Below are 25,104 nucleotides of genomic sequence, written 5' to 3' on the forward strand. Positions count from 1 at the left end.
CTGCCTCCGTGGGGCCCTGTTCCATGTGCCCCATCTTCCCAAACCATTTTCCATCCGACAGCTAAAGTTGTCTTTCAAACCAGTAAACCTTATTTGGGTCAGTGGGCAGCTATGGCTAACACTGTAGTTCCTGCACGTGGCGCATGAGGCTGTGGCCGGCCTGCCTCTTGGGGCTCTCCTGCTGGCTCTGCATCCTGGCTTCTCCTTCCTGTCTAGGAGCTTTCCAAGCTATTCTCTCCTCTGCGTGCAATTCTCTATCACCTGCTTTTTACCTGACTAATATCCACTTGTCTTTCAAGTGTCAGATTAAACAGTATGCCTTAGAATAGTCATCCTTGAATCCTCTAAATTCTGTCCCTTTTCTATTGGTCTCTTTTATAGTGTCCTACTTTTTCTTATCAGAGCACTTATCACAACTTATAATCATAAATGTATTTGTTTTTAATTGTTCTGTGTGGGACTCCCCCAATAGACCATGCTCCATGAGTACAAGGATAATGTCTGGTTTTTTAACCACTGCAGACCCAGAACCTGACCCAGGACAATGGTGGATTTAAAAAAAAATTTTCCTAGTGAAAATGAGGACGAAATACAAGACAAGAGACTAAAGGAAAGGTCATAAGATGAAAAAAGAGGATAAAAGTACAAGACAGAATCAAGGTATAGAGAAAGGAAAATGTGCTTTTTTCCCCTTAAATTCAGCTCAATAAATTTCCATAAAACAATAATGCAGGATAACTATTAAACTGTTTAACTGGAAGTTTCTGTCCTAGCTTTTTTATCTAAACACATGACCCTTGAACAAGTTCAATGAATTAAATGCCCTCACAGATGACTAACTCTCTCATTATAAATATTTCTGCAATGACAGGCAAGAAAGAACATGTATCTCTAAGGGATAAAATTACATTATTTGTCCCTAAGTCAAATATCTGAAGAAGAAAGAAAGCGAATGTTTCAGAAAGTGAGAAAGAAAGGCAATGTTTAATGGCCATCACCCTAGACTGGGAGTGAGTCACTAAGGAATTCATTTACCTTTTCTTTGCCCCAGTTCCCTCTACTATATATTATCTCCAAGACCAATGCTCCCTTTCTACTAAAAAGAGCCTATGGTTTTATTAGTCATGCATTTATTTAATTCATTCAATATGCAGCGGATCTAGGTAAAGGTGTGTTTGAGCTCTGAACAGACTGCCAAGCTTAATGGTTAGGGAGTGTCTTCTAGATTGAGTTTTGTTACCTTTGATTTTAGTGATTTATAAAACTTAAGTTTACGTTGGTTACTCTGACCTACAACACCGTGAGAAACATCACAGAAATGTTTTTTTTAATACCTATGTTAAAGGAAGTCATCTAGAAGAACAATGGACAGGAGACTCTTACATATTATATTTCCGAAATCTAAAGTATATTTTTGATAATGTTTCACAGTTAAGAGGACATGAGCCTTTTGACCAAATCTATCTGACCCTCTTCAGGACTGGCTGTCTTCAAATAAATTTCCTTTAATTTCAAAGCTGGCAAAAATTGGACTCTCTGCCACCAGAAGATAAACTGTTACTGATCTAAGAAAAGTGACACTGCTAGAGAACTGGGAACAGATTGAGACTGACACCTATGATCAAGGTGATAAGTAAAGTCGATATAAAACTCATCACAGTGTTTTATCAGGAATCATCTGACCTGGTTTGGGCAGCAAAGGGAGAATTATTCTGGCAAGAGGTCTACCATAAGAAAGAGTTGTGTCTTTTTTCACAGGCGTTAATTTCTTCTGACATGATCATTTCAGACACTTTATAGAAAAAACATAGTGATCACAATTTTCTTTCAGTTCACTGACAGTAAGGGCTTTGGGGGTGAGGTAGATTATGGTAAGTGAGCAGACTTGGAGCCACCTTCAGGGGTAAGGGGTCACCATGCAATTTCCCTTCTGTGTCTGCCGCACTCATGCCCCTGGACAAGATTAACTCAGATGAGATACACAAGGGGTCACCCAAGGTTATCTACAGTCAGGAAGTTACAGGTAGAAATTGCAAGTAGAAAAGAAAGGAATCTTCCAAGCTATATCCCTAAGTCTTCTAGTAATGTTTTCTCCAATATACACGGTACGTGTATATATAAAAAAGTCAACATTAAAAACATATTGCTTGGGCTGGCCCTGTGGCCGAGTGGTTAAGTTTGTGCTCTCTGCTTCGGCGGCCTAGGGTTTCACTGGTTCGAATCCTGGGTGTGGACATGGCACCGCATCAGGCCATGCTGAGGCAGCGTCCCACATGCCACAACTAGAAGGACCCATGACTAAAAAAAAATACACAAGTATGTACCAGGGGGCTTTGGGAGAAAAAGGAAAAATAAAATCTTTAAAAACAAACAAACAAAACCATATTGCTAAATGATTCTCCAAGGCAGATACTTTAATATGTTTTTATTTATATACACATTAGCAAAGAATTACTGGAGAGTGAAATATACTTTTACTTTTATATTAAGTTGATTTGTAAACTGGAAAGCCTGATCATTTTTAGAGCAAATGAATCTAGAAAATAATGATCAGTTATACAATAAGACCTTTTGGTACACAAAAGACATCTCAGAAGGCTTGTCCTCAAACCCAAGGCCAAATGCTATGGCTCTTTGTCCAAAAGTTCATTTTCCTACACAGTCCAATCAATTCTCCCAGATCTGGTCACTTTCACTTCTCCCGCTGCTCCAGGAGGACTTGACCCGAGTCAGCCTTAATCTAAATGCAGCTTGGTTCTAACTTAATTTTCTCCCCTTTCTTTCAGCTCCAATACTCTCTACAATCCTGTCATTTTCTGATTAGGTTTTTCTTTATGTCTACCTGTATAACTATCAGCAAATAAGAACCTCTTCAAGGCTCAGTTTCCTCATCTGTGTAGTGGGACTAATATCCTCTAGTCTCAGCATTGCACAATCTCATGTGTGATACAAGAAACACAACCTACACGATGTATATTCATTACATCTGAATAACGAAATGTTGTTTTCTTGCTTTTGAGGTTTATGTCTGACCTTCTTTCAATCCACCACAAGCACAGTCTCATTTGATATGTCCCAGTGTATATTCTAAGGTACAAATTCAAAGCATTCACAATGCCCATCACTGGCAGTAATTCACCAGGCTTTAGCTTCCAGTTTCTTCTCTTTGCTTAATGAGTAAAACACGCACCATTGAAGGAGCTGAAGAACAGTCTTCAGGGTGCATACTGTTTGTGATTACTCATCAGGAAGCAACCTCACTGTTAGTTTTGTCTTGCCTTCTCATCCTGGTGTCTCAGTTCCTGCTGTCCCCATCTCCTCCAAGTGCATGGCCTGTATGCCTGGCTGGGGAAGTTTTACCAAGATCCTCAGTGCCTAGCTTACTCAGTATTCCCTTCTCCAAAGACTAACCCTGGATGCATACCATGAGAAAAGCAAATTAAAACAAAACCAATGTCTAAAACCTATGTCTAACCATCTCTTACAATTCTGTTTAGATTTATCACAGATTTAAGTTGAAGAGCATAAAACTGGTCTACAGCTAGAAGTCATATTAAAACCCTTAAAACTAATATAATGGATTTCACAAACATACATATTCCAAACAAAATAATTTTTTTCTATAATTCCAAAAGAAATATTCTCTAACTCTATACCTAAAGGAGACTTTGTGAAATTCATAGTACTTTGAAATAAACTGCCATCCACGTAAAGAGGATTCATATTTAACCAAGAAGTGTTTCCTATCACTCCTTCTGAATGGCATCAGAAGGTATCATAAGAATACGATGGTTGTTAATTATTGTGTCTCCAATATGTGTTTTCTTATTAAGAGTAGATGGAAAAAATGATTATTTGATGAACTGGCATCTATACTTTTAATTTCCATTCTGTTATAAATCTGTCTTACTGCTTTGAGGGCAATTTAACATAGAAAGAAAGATAACCTGAAAAGGTGATGCCAAGGCTCTGACATAAATAAACTCTTCAGTCAATGATGTGTCTACAGCTATCAAAAAAAAGAAAATGAGGAAGAGCTTAAATCTGAGCAGAAAAGATGTCACACTTACAGTTCATATGAGCAAAGTACTCTGAATCATGGTCTGGCCCTTGCTCATGCAGCATCTTAGCTGCACTGTCTACCAGGACAGACACTAGCCACAATGGGCTACTTAAAATAAAGTTAATTAAAATTAAATACAATTTAAAATTTAGTTCCTCAGTACCACTAGCCATAGTTAAAGTGCTCAGTAATCATATGTCAGTGGCTAGCTAACTAGATAGTACAGGATAAGCACAACATTTACATCACTGCAGAAAGTTCCATAATGCAGCGCTGATGTAGCCTGAAACAGCCTTCTCTGAAAGCCACCAATTTACTAACTGTCATTACTTACTCAGGTTTGTAAGACATATAAAACTTGATAGATCTTGTAGTGGTCTTTTTACTTATGTAATCATGCCTTGGCTTTTTTAGAGCAATACCAATATTATTTATGTTGTATACTTTTAATAACATGAACCATTAAAAGTAAAAGTAAATGAATCAAATTAAATTTTTTTAGAACTGTTTATATAAGCAACCAGACAAAATCTTTTGTCACACCATGTGTCCCAAATTTTGACGCAAGAAAAAACCAAAACAACCCATGTATATGGTGAATGCAGCCATGATATTGCTCTGGGAAGAACCGCTACTTTCTCTAAGGGGCCGTAGGCACCCTTGCCTGTGTCTTGTACTCACCGAACTTTAGGTGGGTCTGAGCCTGGGGAAGCAGCTGAGCCACCTCCCTGCTGACACCTGCAGGGAAGAGAGTACACTCTCTGCACCACCACTCGGACTCCGCCTCCTGACAATGTGGTGGCTCCTTGGTTTTCTACTGCATCCAGGAGAGAATCCCTCAGGGGAGCCTGAGCTGGGTAGTGCTGTTTTGCTTCTTTGTGCCCGTGGGTCCAGTGTGTCCCCATGGCGGTGAGACCACTACACCTAACCTGGCCAAGACACACAAAGGGAATAATTTCAGTTTGACTCATAATGGCATGCTACATATCAAATAATGAAATTCTTAGGTAATCTTCTAATGTAACTGCAGAACACTAAAGGAATGATGAAGATAAAAAACAAACTTATGGTGTGGGCCTCTATGTCTGCCAAATAACTAATGCTGCTGGGGAGGGCAAGGTGAGCAAGAAGAATATGGAAACAGCAAAGAGTGTTTCCTACCAACTGAAGCACAGATCATCTTGGGTCTGTGAAAACATATAAAAAGTCCTGCTGTTAAAATACCTCATGGTAGTCAAAACGTTTTTTCCTTTTATTAGGTAACAAGCCCAACAGGACAAACTAAAAAGCAAAATAAAAGGATGACTAGGGTTTAAGCGCTTGTTATGTGCAGTCTACTAGGCTAGGCACTTTACATGCTCATGTAGTCTCCCAATAACCCTTTACAATAACATTAAGTATCATAATAAGACAACACTTCTAGAGTGCTTCCTACATTCCAGGCACTTTTCTTTACACCTTGTGCTTACATAACAAACGTATTTAACCTCACAAGAACCCAAGGAGGTAGATTATAGCATTATCATCATTTTACAGATAATAATATTGAGACACAGAGGAAGTTAAATATCTTGCCCAGGACACCCAGCAGAAAGTAGGCAAGGCAGGATTTGAACCAGGGCACCTGGTTCCAAAGTCCAAATTCTTAACCACTATGCTATACTGCAACTTTACTATCATTGTTGTGAGACGAAAACATATCTCATGAATTTAATATCACATAGCTGTTTAAAACTATATCTTAAAGCAATAATGCACATTGAGCCATATTTTAAATGCTACAATGAAACTGATTACAGAGTCCTTGTTTCTGTATACTCCCCTCCAGACACTTCTTTTTGATAGTCAAAGGGAGATTCTGCTTGATTACACACATACGAATCAGGATGAAAGTTTGTCTACGTGTCTATCTATCTTCTTTCCCCTCCCGCTATCTGTCAATCTCAGCATTCTGTTCAGTGCCGATTCAGGTAACTTGGTGACTCTGAGGCAGGCGCACTTGGAGTTACAGACACTTAAAGCTGGGAGTGGTCCCAGGAGTGCCCTTAGTGCCCACTATGAGTGAACTTCAGTGGTTCCCGAAATTCTTTCTGGCAGACGGTCATGGCTCAGCGCCAATAAAATTCCAAAAAACAATCTCCAGTGTATAATCTAAAGTTTATGCAGCTCTCTCTTTTTATCCCAAGGGATACAGATATTATTAAAAAGAAAAACATGAATTTTTAATAAATAAAAGAGGGCTTAAACAAGATTCTTAGATATTTAGAAGATAACAGAAAAAAATGAAAACATAATAAATAAGAATCAAGATTAAAAATACATCATTAGAAAGATGAAAGTCTGTAAAAAGACTACAACTAAATACTGAACTGAACAATAATTTCTTCAGGCATAACAATAATAACAAGATGCTTTAGCACATATATTCGCAGGGGAACCAACGGTAAACATCTTCACTTATACCAAAGCCCTTTCAAATCCAACATTATTACAAAGCATAAAACTTCCAAGCCAATGAGAATTTACCTGGTTTTCAGGTGAATTATTTGTTGGACTCTTAAATCTAAACATCTGGGCTAAAGTGATGTTTCTTCTTGGAAGGGGTACGTCCCAACAGTGCATTTCATGTGTTGTTTTTGAATCTTCTTTGGCAACAACTTTCTGACAAAAATAAGTATTCAGAATAACAGGGAAACTTCCATTTGGCATAATAAGCTTTTGCCTGGAAAAGGAAAAGAAATACAACAGTTTATTTGCAATGTTGGATTCCCCTCGTCTTCTTGCTAAATCAGGAATACAAAGAGCAAAAGACTTGCCTGCTCCGTACAGATAAACCCAAGCCAGCCCACTAAGTGACAGCTGCCCTCGTAGGCTCAAAGTGACTGTCAATGGACCTGATTTTACTTTTCCAGTGAAAGGCCTATGTCAGGAGAAAGGTGAATGGAAGAAGCACCTGGACTTTGCTCCCTCAGGTCCTCCTAGTCTGGTAGATGATGGCCTTAGGACACCTCAGGGAAAAATGCAGGGAGTGAACAAATACTATCAACAGGCTCAAAGAATTGCCCAGACATTGAAATAAATGTTATTTACAAATAAAACCTTCAGACATTTCAACAGCTCTGATCTTTCAAAGAACATGACATGAAATGCTAAAGGAACTTCTACCTTTGCTATCAAATGGACCACAGTCACTGAAATTCCTCATATTTAAGTAGAAAAGGAGTCTGGCAATATAATAGACAAAATTCTCTTAGTTCCTCTCAGACATCTGATTTGAGAAGACTCTTTAATTCTCATTCTTTAAAACAGGTAGAGCTGTTTAACATTAGGAAAAATTAAGACTTCCACTTCTGGGAAGAAAAATAGACACATTTTTCCCTATTTTTCCTATTAAGTACAACTAAAATGCCTGACATTATATATAGACTAAACATAAGAAGATGCTGAGGGGCTGGCCCCATGGCCGAATGGTTAAGTTTGTGCATTCTGCTTCGGCGGCCCAGGGTTTCGCTGGTTCGGATCCTGGGCACGGACATGGCAGCGCTCATCAGGCCATGTTTGGGCAGTGTCCCACATAGCACAACCAGAGGCACTCAAAACTAGAATATACAACTGTGTATTGGGGGACTTTGGGGAGAGAAGAAGAAGAAGAAGAAAAAAGAAGACTGGCAACAGTTGTTAGCTCAGGTGCCAATCTTCCCCAAAAAAAAGAGTTCAAGAAAAAAAGTAAAAAAAAAAAAAGATGCTGAAAGGTAGAGAGAAGGCAGGCAGACCAGCTAGGACCTAGAGATCTTAGGACAAAAGAACAACACAGCAGTGAGTTCCTGGGTTTTCTTTTTGCATCATATATCTGAGACTTGGAACTAAAGAACCTGGCAACATGGAAACAGCAATGGGTATAAACAACAAAAGCCCCTACAAAAGCTTACTCTCTCCAACCACAGGACCAGGGAAGGGGCAGCCTAGTGTGACAGAAAACTTTCAGAAAATAACTTCTCTACTCTAAGGAAGTATCACAGAAAAATTGTGACATCACCACACTTCAGCAAAGGGCAAGTGGGGAGCGCAGACTTTCGCCCTCATCAGGTTGCAGTGGGGCCCAGTTAGGGTGGTATGAGAGAAGGTGGGATAGAGTGTTAGGACTTTCATCTCCATAGGCTTGTAATGAGCCCCCTTGCCCACCCCACACACATATCATGATGGAGACCATCTGGCAGGGAAGCCTGGACTTCCACCTGACCTGACATTAGTAACTAAACATCTCTTCCCACCTGTCTGGTCTAGAGTCAGAGCTGGCTTAGCAGAGAGTCAGGACTTTCACACTACACAGGGATACTGAGACCACCCTCTACCCTCCCATCTTCTGCCAGTGTTGTCAGTGTAAGTCACGTGGGGCGCAGTAACAAGGCACCCCTGGTTCTCTCAGTCAGGCTGATGTCAGCGGAGGCCTCACAGGAAGCTGGAGCTCATGTCTGCCCAGCAGTAACAAGGAGTCCTTCCTGCACTCAGGTATCAATGGAGGTCAAATGGGGATCTGAACTTCTACTTCCACCTGGCAAAACAAGCCCCTCATTCTCCTCCACTTCTCCTCTCAGAGCAGTGTCAGACAAAGCCCCCTAAAACAGATTTAAATAAGATCCAGTCTCATATCATAATACCTAAAATGTACAGGTTGACATCTAAAATCACTTGTTATACTAAGAACCAGGAAAAATCTCAACTTGAATGAAAAAAGACAATTAATAGATGACAATGTTGAGATGACACAGATGTTAGAATGATGTGACAAAGATTCTAAAGCAGCCGTTATAAACATACTTCAATAAGCAATTACAAATGCACATGAGACAAATGAAAAAACAAAGCGTCTTGGAAAGAAATAGATTTATTAAAAATGGAAATTTTAAAAGTAAGAAATAATGAAAATTAAAAACTCAATAAATGGGTTAAACAGCAGAATGAGACAGAGAAAAGAATCAGTGAACTTGAAGATAAAATAGCAGAAATTAACCAGTATAAAAAACAAACAGAAAATAGACTGAAAAGAAAATTAACAGAACCTCATGATCTGTGGGAAGGAAAGATAAAAATGGACAGGTATAGGTAAATATAATAGGCTTTCCTACCCCAGTTGAGTTTTCAAAATTACATTTGGAGTTGAAGCAAAAATTATAACACTGTCTGAAATTGTTCTAAATAAATGCAGAAGAAATATTTAAGACAATCATATGATAAATGACAACAGTAAAGAGATATAAGAAGTAAGGTTTCTACACTTCACAAAAACTGGTGAAATGTTGACCCAGCAGACAGTGATATGTATATAAAATGTAACGCCTAGAGCATCCAATAAAATAGCTATGAAAAGAGACACACACAAAAACATTATAAATGAAAAAAACATTAAAGTCAAATTCTAAGAAATGTTCAAGCAACCCACATGAAGCCAGGAAGAAGAAAACAAAGAAATGAAAAACAGAGAGAGAACAACACAGAGAAAACAAAAAATAAAAAAGTAGACTTATGTCCCAATAAATAAATAATTACATTAAATGTAAATGGTCTAAATATACCAATTAAAAGACAGTGATTAGCAGAGTGGATTAAAAAACATGATCTATCTAAATGCTGCCTACAAGAAATTCACTTCCAATATAAAGACATGGATAGAATGAAAGTAAAAGGATGGGAAAAAATACATCATGTAAACATTAGTACAAATATAGTGGGGGGAGGGGTATTAACATCAGAGGAAGTAGCCTTAAGAGAAAATAAAATTATTAGAGACATAGAGGGACATTACATAATGATGAAAGGGTCAACCCACCAAGACAACATTAAATGTGTGTGCACCAAACAACACAGATTTGACACACATGAAGCAAAAACGGATGAAACTGAAAAATTGGCAAGTGCACAATTAGAACTGGAGACTACAACACCCCTCTCTCAACATTTGATAAAATAACTAGACAGAACATCAGCAAGGATGAAGAAGAGTGCAACAACACTATCAATCAATAGGATCTAATTGATGTTTATAGAATACTCTACCCAATAACAGCCAAATACATATTCTTTTCAGGAGCCCACAAAACATATTCCAAGACAGACCATATTATGGGCCATAAGACAAACCTCAACAAATTTTAAAAAACTGAAATCATACAGAGTGTGTTCTTTGATCACAATGGAATCAAACTAAAAATCAACAGAAAGATAACAGGAAAATCTCCAAACACTTGGAAAGAAAACAATATGCTTCTAAGTCATTCAAGGGTCATAGAGGAAGGGTCCAGCAAAATTAAAAAAGCAAAACAAAACATTGAACTGAACTGAGTGAAAATGAAAATTTAATATATCAAATCTTGTGGGAAACAGCTAACAATACTGAAAGGAAATTTTATAGCACTTAAAGCTTACATTAGAAAAGAGGAAAATTCTCAAATCAATAACCTAAGCTCCCACCTCCAAAACCTAGGGAAAAAAAGAGCAAAATAAACCCAGAACAAATAGAAAGAAATAAACAATAAAGAACAGAAGTCAATGACACTGAAAATAGAATAACAAAAGACAAAAAATACTGCAACAGAGTTGACTTTTTGACATGATAAATAAAACTGACCGATAAAGAAAAAACAAAGAAGATAGAAATTGCCAATATCAACATTGAAAGAGAGGCTATCACTAACAGACCATGTAGATATCACAAAGCTAGTAAGGAACTACTATGAACAACTCTACATATAAAAATTTTAACAACTTAGATGAAATGGACCAATTTCTCAAAAGCACAGGCTACCATAACTCAAACAGAAATAGATGATTTGAATAGGCATAACTAGCAAGGAAAATGAAGATGTAATTTAAAGCTCCCAAAAAGGTTACTACAGGTCCAGATAGTTTTACCCAGAAAATTCTACCAAATACGCAAAGAAGAATTAAGACCAAGTCTATATAATCTCTTCCAGAATATACAAGAGGAGGAAACACTTGCCAATTCATTTTGTAAAGGTAGTATTACCCTGATATAAAAAGTAGACAAAGACAGTACAAAAAAAAAAAGAAAACTGCCGACCAACATCTATCAGGAATATAGATGCAAAAATCCTTAACAAAATATTAGCAAACAGAATTCAGAATTACATAAAAGGAATTATACAATATGACCAAGTGGAGTTAATTCCAGGGATGCCAGGCCTGTGTGATATTTGAAAATTATCTTCGCCACATTAAAGATGAAAGAAAAGTCCTATGATCTCAACAATCGATGCAGAAAAACCATTTTACCACATTCATAATAACAAACTCAGAAAACCAGAAATAGATAACTCTCTCAACTTGATAAAGAGCATCTACAAAAATCCTAGAGCTAATATTATAATTACTGGTGAAAGAATAAATACTTTTCAACCTAAGATGGGAAATAAGGCAAAGATGTCTGCTTTCACCACTTTCATTCAACATAGGACTGGAAGTTCTTGCCAGTGCAATAAGGCCAGAAAAGGGGGCAAAAATGACATAAAGATCAGAAAGGAAAAAACAAAACTTTCCATATTTGCAGATGACATGATTGCTTTTGCAGAAAATCACAAGAAATTTACAAAATAACTTCTAGAACTAATAAGTGAGTTCAGCAAGGTCACAGCATATACAAATATCAAATCTTTCTACATACTATCAATAAACATGTGGACACCAAAACTAAAAATATAAATCACTTATACTTCCAAAAAATAAACAAAAAAACTTTAATGTAAATCTAACACAACATGTACATGATGTATGCTGAAGCTACAAAATACTGATGAAATAAATCACAGAAGATCTTAACAGATGGAGAGACACTCCATATTTACAAACTGAAAGACTCAAACTCACAAAGATTTCAAGTCTCCCCAAATGGATACATATATTCAAGGCAATTCTCATCAAAATCCCAGCAAGATTTTTTTGCAGATATATATAAGCTTACTCTCAAATTTATATATCAGCAGGATGGTAAAACAGGAGGTCTCTGCTCACACGCCCCTAAAGTGACAATAATTTGACAGCCATCCACAGTCAGTAGTACCTTTGTGGGAGCTTTGGGATCCACACAGAAGACCGTAAAACCCCAGTGGAGCTCAAGAATGAGGAGGGCTGTTTTGATAAGGTAGGCCTATGGCCAGGTGGCAGGCATGCTGACTATGGTCCTGGCTACAGACTGGAGAACAGTTCCGTCCTCTTTGGACTTGGTCCAGCCACCAGTACTATCTGCCAGCAGACCTGGGTGGAGCCACAATCCCTCATGCCTCAGATAACAGGCCTGCTGACCTCAGTCCCAGATGTGAACCCTAAAGCAGCCCATGACCCAGCTCTAGCCAGGTTTGCAAACTATATATCTGATAAGGGATTAATATCCAAAATATATAAGGAATTCATACAACTCAATAGCAAAAAGCACAAACAATTCAACTGAAAAATGGGCAAAGGATCTGAATAAACATTCTTCTTTAGAAGACATACAAATGGCCAACAGGTGTATGAAAAGGTGCTCAACATCACTAATCATTAGGGAAATGCCAATCAAAACCACAATGAGGTATCACCTCACACCTGTTGGATGGCTATTATCAAAAAGATAAGAAATATCAAGTGTTGTTGAGGGTGCGGAGAAAAGGGAACCCCTGTACACTTTTGGTAGGAATGCAAACTGGTACAGTCATTATCGAAAACAGTATGGAGGCTCATACAAAAGCTTATAATAGAACTACTATATGATCCAGCAGTCGTACTTCTGGGTATATAGTAAAAAATAAAATAAAATCAAGATCTTGACAAGATATCTGCACTCCCATGTTCACTGCGGCATTATTCACAATAGCCAAGATATGGAAACAACCATTGTCTGTTGACAAATGGATAAAAGAAAATATACATACATACACACATACACCCACACACAAAATAGAATATTATTTAGCCATAAAAAGAAGGAAATCCTGCCATTCACAACAACATGGATATGGATGAACCTGGAGGACATTATGTTAAGTGAAATAAATGAGACACAGAACGATAAATACTATATATTCTTGGTTATATGTGGAATCCAAAAAAGTTGAGCTCCTAGAAACAGAAAGTAGAACTGTGGTTGCCAGGGGCTATTCGGGGTGGGGGTGAATGGGAAGATTTTAATCAAAGGGTACAAATTTTCAGTTATTAGATTAATAAGTTCTAGAGACCTAATGTACAGCATGGTGACTACAGTTAATAATATCTTATTGATTAGTTGGACTTTACTAAGAGAGTAGGTCTTAAGTATTTTCACCACACACACAAAAAAGGTGACTATGTATGTGGTGAGGGGTGTGTTAATTAGTTTGATTGTGGCAATCACTTTATAATGTATACATATATCAAATCATGTTGTACACCTTAAACATAAACAATTTTATTTGCCAATTACACGTAAAAGCTGAAAAAAAATTTATATGGAAAGGCAATGGAACCAGAATAGCTAAAACAATTTTGAAAAAGAAGAATAGATTGGGGGGAATCACCCTACTCGATTTCAAGATTTACTGTGTAGTTACAGTAATCAATACTGCATTGCATTGGTGGAGGAAGAGACATATAGATCAATAAACAGAATAAAGAACCCAGAAATAGACTCCACAGATATGCCAAACTGATTTTCTTTTTTTTAAAGATTGGCACCTGAGCTAACATCTGTTGCCAATCTTTTTTTGTTTTCTTCTTTTTCTTCTTCCCAAAGCCTCCTAGTACACAGTTGTATATTCTAGCTATAGGTCCTTCTGGTTGTGCTATGTGGGACATCGCCTCACCATGGCCTGATAAGCAGTGCCATATCTGTGCCTAGGATCTGAAACGGTGAAATCCTGGGCCACTGAAGTGGAGCGCTCGAACTTAAACACTCAGCCACAGGCTGGGCCCCCAAATGATTTTTGACAAAAGTCCCAAAGCAATTCAATAAAGGAAGTAGCCTTTGGATAGCCATAGGCAGAAAAATATGAGCTTCAAATGAAGTATCACACTTTATATAAAATTTAACTCAGAATGGATCATGAACATAAATGTAAACTATAAAGCTGTAAAACTTTTAGGGAAAAAAATAGGAAAAAATCTTCACTATCTAGGGCTAGGCAAAGAATACTTAGACTTGAGATAAAAGAATTTTACCCAGGGGCTGGCCCCGTGGCTGAGTGGTTAGTTCTCATGCTTCACTTCAGCAGCCCGGGGTTTCATCAGTTCGAGTCCTGGGAGCGGACATGGCACCACTCATCAGGCCACGCTGAGGCAGCGTCCCACATGCCACAACTAAAAATACACAACTATGTACCGGGGGGCTTTGGGGAGAAAAAGGAAAAAAAAAAATCTTAAGAAAAAAAAGAAATTTACCCATAAAAGACAAAAATTTGATAAACTGGACTTCATCAAAACTAAAAACTTTTCCTCTGAGAAAGACCCTGTTAAGAGGATGAAAAGATAAGCTACAGAGGGAAAATACTTGCAAACCACATATCCAAGAAAGGAACAGGATTAGAATATATAAAAAACTCCAAAAACTGAACAGTAAAAAAATGAACAATCCAACTAAGAACATGGACAACAATCATGAGCAGACAATTCACTGAAGAGATATACAAGTGGAAAATCAGCACATGAAAAGATGTTCAACATCATTAGCCATTGAGAAAATATACATTAAAACCACAATGAGGTACCTCTATACTATCAAAACGACTAAAACAAAGCATAGTGATACCACCAAATGCTGGTGACAATGTAGAGAAACTGGATTGCTCATACACTGTTGGTGCGAATGCAAAATTTTATAGCCACTCTGGAAGAGTTTGGCAATTTAAAAAAAAAAACCTTAAACACGCAACTACCATACAACTCGCTGTACTCCTGGGCATTTAATCCAGAGCGATATAAACTTATGTTTATACAAAAACATATAAAGAATGTTCACAGAAGTTTTATTAATAGCCCCAAACTGGAAACAACCTAAATGTCATCAGTGACTGAATAAACGCTTAAATCTATACCATAAAATACTATCCAGCAATAAAAGGGAATGAACTATTTTTTTTTTCTTCATCTCCCCAAAGCCCCCTAGTATACAGTTGTATATTCTAGTTGTAGGTCCTTCTGGTTGTGCCACCTCAGCATGGCTTGATGAATGGTGGATGTCCGCACCCAGGATCTGAACTGGTGAAACCCTGGGCTGCCGAAGTGGAGCCCAGGAACTTAACCGCTCGGTCATCGGGCCGGCCACAAGGAATGAATTATTGATACACAGAATAATGTGGATGAATCTCCAGGGAATTATGCCAAGTGAAAAAAACAATCCCTAAAGAAATGGAGAATTTATTAGTGGTTGCCATAGTTTAAGGATGGGAGAGAAGAGGGGAAGACAGGGAAGTTGATACAATTATAAAAGGGCAACCTGAGTAATCCTTGTAGTGATGGAATGGTTTTGTATCTTGACTGTGTCAACGTTGACATCTTGTTTGTCACAGTGTACAATAATTTTGCAAGATGTTGATACTGGGAGAAAATGGGTAAAAAGGGTACAAATGATCTCTCTATATTATTTCTTAAAACTACACAGAAATTTTGAATTATCTTAAAATAAAAAGTTTAAAAAATATAATGGAAGTTTCTAATATTAATCATTCTAAAATAACATCTCCAAAATTTACCCCATTGGTTGATTTAAGCTCATGAGGTTTCCAGTCACTAAAAATTTCCTTTATTAAGGAAAAACATCTATATTAACAGTAATGATCATTATCTAATTTCTGTCCAAGTATCAGTACTAGCTATACAAACAGAAATTTGAGCTTTACCTGAAATTTTCTGGTAAGCAAATTTCCCTGCCCAAAGATAAAATACTTAATATGACTTCATTTAATGTGTTCTGGACTCAACTGACCCCTCTAACATAACAAAGCATGTAATTATATGTAAAGTCTGTAATCCTATATGCTTCTTATTCTTTTGAACAAGGCCCATGTTTTCTACTATACTGCAGTTTATTCTAATTTAGATAAATTCCTTAGTGTCTAGTATATTTCCATACAATGTATTCAAATACAAATTTGCAATAGCAATCTTTTAAGCCTATGGACTGTAGGAATAGTAACCCAGAAATAACAAAAAAACCCATGAGAGATCCACAGAGAGAGGCAGAGACACAGAGAGACAAGGTAGGCAAGAAGAGGCTACAAGAAAATAGAGGGCAGGGGTGGGCACAGTGTCTAGCACTGTCTGGGTACAACTGCAAATATGCTAACACAGCCAGATAGATAAAAGATGTCATAAACCTCCAGCTTTTCAAGTTAATTTAAAAAATATGATAAAGTAATATTATTTTAACAACTAAGCAGAAGAAAGCACTAGGTAAAGTATTTGTGTATTTAGAACCTTTCAGTTTATAGACAAACATACCAATATTACAACTATTAGAATCAATTCAAAGTCTTGTTTAAGGCCGTTAAGGTTAAACTGAATTAAAAACAGCAAACAACTCCAACTAAGTGAAGCTTAATTGAGCCTTTCTTCTCTGCTATCAAAAATTACTAGCCCTTCTGCCGTGGCCGCCATTGGAGAGCAGCAGCCATGGCTCTGTGCTACCCCATGGCCATGGGCCTCAACAAGGGCCACAAGGTGACCAAGCACGTGAGCAAGGTGAGGCACAGCCGCCACCGCGGACGCCTCACCCAGTACCCCAAGTTCCTGCGCGACATGATGCGGGAGGTGTGCGGCTTCACCCCGAACAGGTGGCGCACCATGGAGCTGCTCAAGGTCTCCAAGGACAAGTAGGTGCTCAAGTTCATCAAGAAGAGGGTGGGGACGCACATCAGCGCCAAAAGCAAGAGGGAGGAGCTGAGCAAAGTGCTGGCGGCCATGAGGAACGCGAAGGCCAAGAAGGACTGAGCCCTCCTCCCGCCCCGGGCACAATAAAGCCTTCGCGGAAAAAAAAAATTACTACTAATTTCAAAGCTATTGTAAATTCAAACTTATTTCAATGAGTTCAACCTTGTATTTATTGTATTTAGCTCAAGTCCCAAAAAGAGATCTTCTTTACTTAACATAAACCCTCTTTCAAAGAGGGTGGTTAATTCACCGATTTCGATAGCTCTGAATTTTCTTTGCCTTCCAGGCAGGACCACATGGCTAACTATGAGCAATTTATCTGCAAAGGGGCACAATTTACACCCCATATGCAAACCCAACATGAGCCAATTTTTCTGATCTCTTTGACAAACCCATGCTAGATGCAAGATTATTCCATCAAAATGAATAAAAACCATTATACACTTAGCTTGCCCTAGGTGCAAATGTATTAGGTAAATGTACCCACGATCTCAAGCATTACGTTCTTGGTGTTTTTGCTCACTTTCCTCCATTTCTCTCTTATTTATAGGCAGACTCGACAGGCCTTTTAAAGTATTTCAAATTCCTTGGTAATCTTTACCTATAATGTTACTATTTTTGTTAGCTAATAAAATTTAACACTCCATATTTTAATATTTACTTATTATAAATGTAGGTCCCTTTAATACTCTCTTATTTTCTAATTTTCTTCAATATTTAATATTCAGTTTTATATGAAAATATTCAAAACATATTCTTAATAAAAATTAGCTTGGAGATTCTGCAATTCCTAATAATCTGACAAAGAAGATTGACTTGACAGGAACCCTTTTTAGCAATAAATATATAACTCTTTTAGTTTCAAATGGGGAAAAAAGGAAGTTAGCCGACAAGCAAATAACAAAAATAAACATTCTAGGCTTCATGGAAAGATAGAAAAGTGATGCAGTAGGAATGAGCAATGTTGTCTTTAATTAAATGTGTATCATTTTGCAGTATCACAGGCATTTCTGTTTACTCACCCAGCCCCATGCCTTGCCAGAAAAGTTAGGGTTGACTCAAATTGAGAATCTTTCATATTCCTGGAGGTTACAGAGATGATATACAGTTTCATCTCAAACTGGCTGATTTTAAAAAGTCACTGATTTACCTGGTAACTATTAATCTGGACCTCTTATAATTAAACAAATCATTACAAATTTAGCAAAAACATGTTTTAACTCTTCTGAAATGTGGCTGAGTAATTTTATATTTTCAAAAATAGCACTTATATATGTATGTCAGTGTTGTTAACTTTGCTGAAAAGAAAGGAAATTCAAGGTAGAAATAATGGTCTTTTGGCCTAGCTGTGGGACTCTGACACAGAGGAGAACCTAGGCCATGCCACTAAAGCATGTGGCCTGCTCATCCACCCCCGCGTCTTCTGCAGGAAACAAGGGGGTCACTTTCAGAGATCATTTATACTAATGATGACACAATTGTTTATTTAATTATACATAAAACAAAAATATATGGACATACATATTTAGTAAGATTCTTCCTGATTCATGTTAATCAAACTGAATTAGTCTAGAATATAAATGATTTGTAAGGAAATTCAGCTCATTACTTTAAATCACACATAAAGTAACAAATTATAGTATTTAGGAAAGAAAAAGTTTGGCAAATCTTCTCAGACACGACTGATTTTTTTAAATTGATGTGTAATTGACATATAACATTATATTAGTTTCAGGTGTACAACATAATTCAATATTTGTGTACATTGTGAAATGATCACCACAATAAGTCTAGTCAACATTTGTCACCATACATAGTTAAAAATTTTTTTCTTGTGATGAGAACTTTTAAGATCTACTCTCTTAGCAATTTTCAAATGTAATACAGTATTATTAACTATAGTCACCACGCTTAAGTTTATTAACTATAGTCCAAGCACCATTAACTAAATAGTCACATTACATCCCCATGACTTATTTATTTTATAACTGGAAGTTTGTATCTTTTGACCCCTTCACCCATGTTGCCCACCACTCACCACCTGCCTCTGGCAACCACCAATCTGTTTTCTGTATCTATGAGCAAACACAACCAATTTTTGATTAGCACATTTCTTGTTTCTGTATAAACAGTACTAGGATTTAAAAATAATTGATTCTCTAATTTAAGGGAAACACACTTGAAATTTTGTTAAAATTTCTCACACACTCACAAGTCTCCTTTATCTTCCAAACATTAACTACACAGGTAAGCATTAATCTAAGTAGATTTAAAAGATCATAATTTCTGAATTAGGGAATCTGAATGAGGTTTAAAAGTACAATTAAGCATAATATAAGAAGTCTGAAATTTAATCACAGATATAACTTTTCTACTCATGTGATCTGGGAAATTAATTCAATTAATAACATACCTACATAAAATAGGTTTGCAAGGCTAGTGAATATGAGAAAGACCTATATCTAGTTTCATTTGGTTCATTTTACTTTCTTTTTACTAAACATTGGGCCAGGGGACTGGGAATCCAGTCAGAGACAAGAAGGCTGAGTGGATAGTTTTACCGCAAAGGAAAAGAGTGTTACTGAGATACAATACACTAAGGGAGGACCCTCTGGGAGTAACCCCACTGGGGTTAGGGAAGGCTTCCCAGGAAGGGTAGCTAGATGAGGGATTCAGGGTGTGTGAAGGCACAAGGAAGGGAATGCATGAAACATTCAACAGGCTGCCTGGTGGCAACAGCCACAATTTAGATGCAGTGTGATGGGCAACTATGTCACACCACCACATCACCGAGCCTCTGTAGAAAAAATTCACATGTTCAGTTTCCTTTATTAGCAGGCAGAGGAAGTTATAACTTTTAAACATCCACATCTATGGTACCAGCGTTACTTCTCTAGGAAGTATGACCACTCAATTTCTTTTTATACTGCAGTCCAATGTTAATTGGTGTGGACTTTATAACCATTTCTCTATTTATCTTATTCCCACAAATGTTATGCAACAACCAAAGAGCAAGTTTAAACAGCAAGTATGGATTGAGATTAATATTATAGCATGTTTAACTAGTTTTTCTGAAGATCAAACCAAAAATAGAAACGAGGGTAAGATGTTAAACCTCACTTGATAAATCACGTACACCAGTGAACATTATTATGACGCTGGACTCACACTGATTCTTCTGTTTAAGGAACCTGAAGAGTACGCGTTGACTTTCTAGTAAACTCCTAAAGCATCCTTAAGAAGTTGGCAGCCATGGTGGAAAGATGGCTAAAATATGGGAGAGCTACATACACCAATGGAATACACAAAAAACTAGAATGTAACAGTCTTCAGTGGAGTTCAAGTACCAGGGTTTCTTGTGGAAATCTTTTTTTAAAAAAGTAGAGAACACTGTATGTTCAATGGAAACAATAGCTTTTTTTTTTTTTTAATGTGACTGAGACCACAGAAAGAAAACCAGGTGAAGAATCTTTTCATTTTGTATCATTGTCAAAGGATGACAGTTCTATGGCTATCAATACTGTCAACAGGTGAAATACCCTGTTAGCAACTTGTTTTCAGGAAGTCTGAGGTTTGTGAGCCACGTTGATTTTTACTTTCCTACTAGTTATGCTTTTTCAAATTTTTTCTGTGTCTAGCAACTAATTAAGAATATATTTTGCACTGAATACATTGATAGGGACAATCGTGAAGAACATGTACATTACCACTACTCCCTTATAAAACTAACAGTATTTATTCCAAATCATAAAATAAGATCAATTTTCTTGTTTACTGTCTAGGAAGAATGCTTGCAAATCTGTGGTGGGTGGCAAAGAGGATTAATGGGTTAATGGGATTAATGCAGAGACCTAAAGAAAACAAAGACAAATAGGAAGAACTTTTTTTTTCTTCCTTCTTTTGGCTCCTTTCTTTCCTTCTCTCTTGTAATGGCTAGCTAGCTAAAGAAGCTTAGACTAAGAACTGTAGTTGTCACAAGAACATAATCTAGATTTAACTTTTCTTTTCACTGAAGGCATGCTTGGCGTGAATCAACCAATTTAGTCTACAATTTAGTTTCAATCTAAGCCCCACCGGTCCCAGGACCAAAGCTGGCTAGTGTACGCATCCTTCTTCCCGCCAAGCAAGGCCAGGCCATTGTGCGGGACTAGTTGAGAGAGCATACAGTCCACGTATGGACATACAGCAGGAAACAACTAAGTGCAGTAAAACATTATCGTGCTGCAATAGAAGGAACATGGGTTTCTGTGGGGAGACAGAGGATGGACTTCTCCATATTAATGAAGGCCCTTCTAAAATGTTGCCTCTGTGAGAGGTCTTATTTGGCTGGTTCAACAATAACAAAAGCAAAAAATGTTTTTTGAATGAATGTCCCCTCTTCTAGCTTCCTTCAGAAAGTTGCTCTGTTCTCTGTGCTCTGATAGTGTTCTGACATGTTTGCGTCTGTCTCTACAACTAAATCCTCAACTAGTAGAATACATCAGCTGTTCCTTTTTTATCTTTTTGAGTGCCAAAAAGCACCTGACATGTGCAAAGACAAAATAAATGCTTGCTAAATTAATGAAAAAGTATTTTATTCCTATTTAGCAGATATATATATATATAAAGAAATAAGGGTGCCTTTTAAACAGATAAATCATACCTTATACAACTGAGTCCCATGTGCTTTAAAGTAGGAATCTGGGAATGGTATAAATTTAAAACAAGGGCTTGAAAGAATGAAAGCTCTGAGTGGGAAGTGTCCAGGTGCACGAGATTCTAATGTACAGCACATGATGATTTGAGAGGCAGGACAGAAGATAATGGATTTTGGAGTTAAGTCGTCATGATTTAAATCCTAGCTTTGCCACTTACTAGCTGTGTGAATGTGGACAAATTTAATTTATGATTCAGTTTTTCTAAAATGGGAGCATTAATAGTAGCTATAAGTTCTACACAGATTTCTTGTGAGAATGAAATGAATGAACTGATGTAGTGTTCTTAACATAGCTTCACAGATGCAGGTGCTCAGTGGGCCAGGATGGTCAGTACTGCTGCTGCTGTTGTTATTCTAAGTGTTATATCTTTCATCATTTCAAATTACTTACTGTTTATTGTTTAGCAAAAACTCGGTTTATTTAGTCTTATTTCCCCAAGGCCAATTTTCTTTTTTCTCCTAAAGATTAATAAGACTTACAGGTCATTAGCAGCAAACATTACTTTCCATTACCCACTCATATGCTTATTTACATAAAGCCTTCTTTGCTATTGATACTTATTGGTTAGATTCTACTGGGTTTTACTGCACAGGCCTGCACTCTTATTTAGTCCTCTTCACAACAACTCCACTGGATAAATATGACTATCCCAGTCTTCAGAGGAAGTTAAATAACAACCATTTCCACACCACTGGTCCACCGACAGGGCTGAAATACAAACTAACTGGCTTTAAAGCCAGTCTGTTCTTTTTCCAAGATACCAGGCTACCTCCTTGGAGGGAGGAGGGGACTCACTGTTGGATATTGGCAAGAGAGGTCCTGCCATTATTCCCAGAGAAACCAATGCATGAGAAGGGGAAGTGACGCAAACTGACAGGAGGTGGTTGGCTAGCCTACAGGACTAGATGAGGGTAACAAGAAAGCATGAAATTTGTGTGGGGCTATAGGAGATTATGCTTCTTCATCTGTTCATAGCTATCAAGTGTTAGGCAGTTTGACAAGCTGCAATGGAAGGACTTTAATTACACAAAGGTCCCTGGTGATAATAGAACATTTAGAGCCACCTTCTATACCTGTGCTTAAAAGGCAGCCACTAGCCCTTGTGGCTAATCAAATTTAAATAAAATAAAATAAATTCAAAAATGCAATTTCTGAGTTACATGAACCACATTTCCTGTATTGTGGTGGCTAGTGACTACCATACTGAACAGTACAGATATGGAACATTTCCATCATGCAGAAAGTTCCATGGGGCTATCTGAGAATTTCAATCTTCAAGACAGACAATAAACCACATTCTAGTTACTTAGTAAATGGTTTTTGATTGATGAGTTGATTGACTCATTGGATTTGAAAGGGGCTATTATGCTCCAGTGACTTCTAGGGCTAACTCTGGAAGCTTTAACACCATCCGTGTTCCCTATTTTGGACACTTGCATCAGTAGAGTGAAATCTAAGTTAGTGACAAGACTATGTTAATGGTGTTTGTTAAGAATTTTTAAAAATAGCAAAATATCCTGCCCACTTTCTCAGTCATTTAAACAGTGAATGGGCACTCCTTCTCATTAAAAATCAGATTTACTCTAAGAAAAATGTAAAAACACAAGTCTTGGGAAATATCTCAACTGAAGAATTAAGGCAATTTCAGAAATAATAAGTTTAAAGCTTATATTTCCTTTATTTTCAATTTCACATTTGACAAGATTTGTCTCCTGTGTTCAGAAGCATATCTTCTACCTTCCTACCCAGACCAGACCCACATATATCTAAGAGACTGATAAAAACACTTAAGTAGAACACTGACATTTATAATTGTGTTATTTTTAAATTCCCAGCATACGTTTTGTCTAATTCCCTTTTTAACCAAATAAATACGACATTTAGAAACAGTTTATTTCTGTTTGAAAGTGAATAGTATAGTAAATACATTACAGATGAATTCATAGAAGGGTATAAGATATAAGAATAAACTTCCTCTATAAACCAGAAGTCTAATTCTCTAAACAAACATAAGTCTCTGATCTGATCATTTCTTTTTTGAGGCACAGGGTCACTGGAAATGGCAATTTAAAGAAAGAACCAAAATTTCTGGCAGTGATTATAAGTTCTATTTTCAAGGTATAAATCCAATACTTTTATTCAGTAACAAAAGTTCTGCCAGAACTTAACAGAAAATACAAAGAAAGAGAACAAAGCAGGAGGAAAAGCATGTCTGAAGTCAGACTGACTTGGGTTTAAATTCTAGCTCTGCCACTTACTGCGTATTTTATCTTGATCAAATTACTTCTATTTTCCGAACTTTAACTTTTTCATATGTAAAATGCGGATCGTATCTACCTAATGGTGTTACTGTGAGATTAGGTACATATACACTTATATTCAAGCCACATATGGAGACATGTACATACAATACTTGGCACATAAACTAGCTATTACTTAAAATAGTAGCTAATATTACTAGACACTGGCTATTTCTAAAATCTCTAGAGGTTAACTTAATTTTTCCAATGCAAGATAGGATATCTTAGAAAAATTTAGTTTTCTCTGGGTTCATGGTAGTAGATCCATTTCTATACACAAGTGGGTAATTAAAGGCCTTAAAAATGTTCATATGCTTTTTTTTCTCCTCTTTTTGCTGAGGAAGATTGGCCCTGAGCTAACATCTATGCCCGTCTTCCTCTATTTCATATGTGGGACGCCTGCCACAGCATGGCTTGCTAAGCTGTGTGTAGGCCTGCGCTTGGGATCTGAACTGGCGAACCCTGGGACGCCAAAGCAGAGTGCGTGAACTTAACCACTGTGTCACTGGGCAGCCCTCATGTTCATACACTTTTACTCCACAAAGTCACTGTTAAGAATCTATACTAATGAAATAATCAGAGATGTAGAGAAAAACATTTATGTACAAAAACATTAATCACATTCTAGGGGCTGGCCTGGTGGCATAGTGGTTAAGTTCACGCTCTCCACTTTGGCGGCCTGGGGTTTGCAGGCTAGGATCCCGGGTGTGGACTTAGCACTGCTAGTCAAGCCATGCTGTGGTAGCATCCCACATAAAATAGAGAAAGATTGGCACAGATGTTAGCTCAGGGCCAGTCTTCTTCACACACACAAAATATATATACATAAATCACCCTCACTTATAATAGTGAAATATAGCAAAGAATCTAAATCTCTAACAAAAAGTAGAAAAACAAACCCTGAAATACCTATATAAATGATAGCATTATAAATTCTAATCCTAAAATATATTTAATGACATTTTGGATGGAGCTCTTATTATGTTGTTGAATTAGAAAAACAGACTCAGGACTACGCAAAGCCCAAGATAGTAGGATTGCAACATATTACTAATATAATATTCTTACAAAGAGAAAGTGCTCGGGTGATCTGCACCAAAAAATTAAGCAATTTATCCCTAGACGAAAGGATGATATACAGGTAACTTTTTAT

The 25,104-nt window shown here is 37.2% G+C and overlaps 1 protein-coding gene and 1 pseudogene across 41 annotated transcripts in view; one reads left to right on the forward strand and one right to left on the reverse strand.

Annotated features, from left to right (window-relative positions):
• SPIDR (scaffold protein involved in DNA repair) overlaps positions 1–25,104 on the reverse strand; it is a 472,172-nt gene that overhangs the window by 126,580 nt on the left and 320,488 nt on the right. For all 41 annotated transcript variants that reach the window (XR_011421318.1, XR_011421317.1, XR_002810355.2 and 38 more), the window contains 2 exons: positions 6,590–6,785; positions 4,745–4,992 (listed from right to left, as the gene is read on the reverse strand). Coding sequence is in view for 37 of the 41 variants with exons in the window: in XM_070221582.1 (XP_070077683.1) it covers positions 4,745–4,992; positions 6,590–6,785 (444 nt within the window). In the remaining 4 variants the exon portion in view is untranslated. The remainder of the gene's footprint in view (positions 1–4,744; positions 4,993–6,589; positions 6,786–25,104) is intronic.
• LOC138915406 (large ribosomal subunit protein eL36-like) lies at positions 16,697–17,014 on the forward strand (annotated as a pseudogene).

The sequence above is a fragment of the Equus caballus genome, chromosome 9 (genome assembly GCF_041296265.1).
Source record: "Equus caballus isolate H_3958 breed thoroughbred chromosome 9, TB-T2T, whole genome shotgun sequence".
NCBI lineage: Eukaryota > Metazoa > Chordata > Mammalia > Perissodactyla > Equidae > Equus > Equus caballus.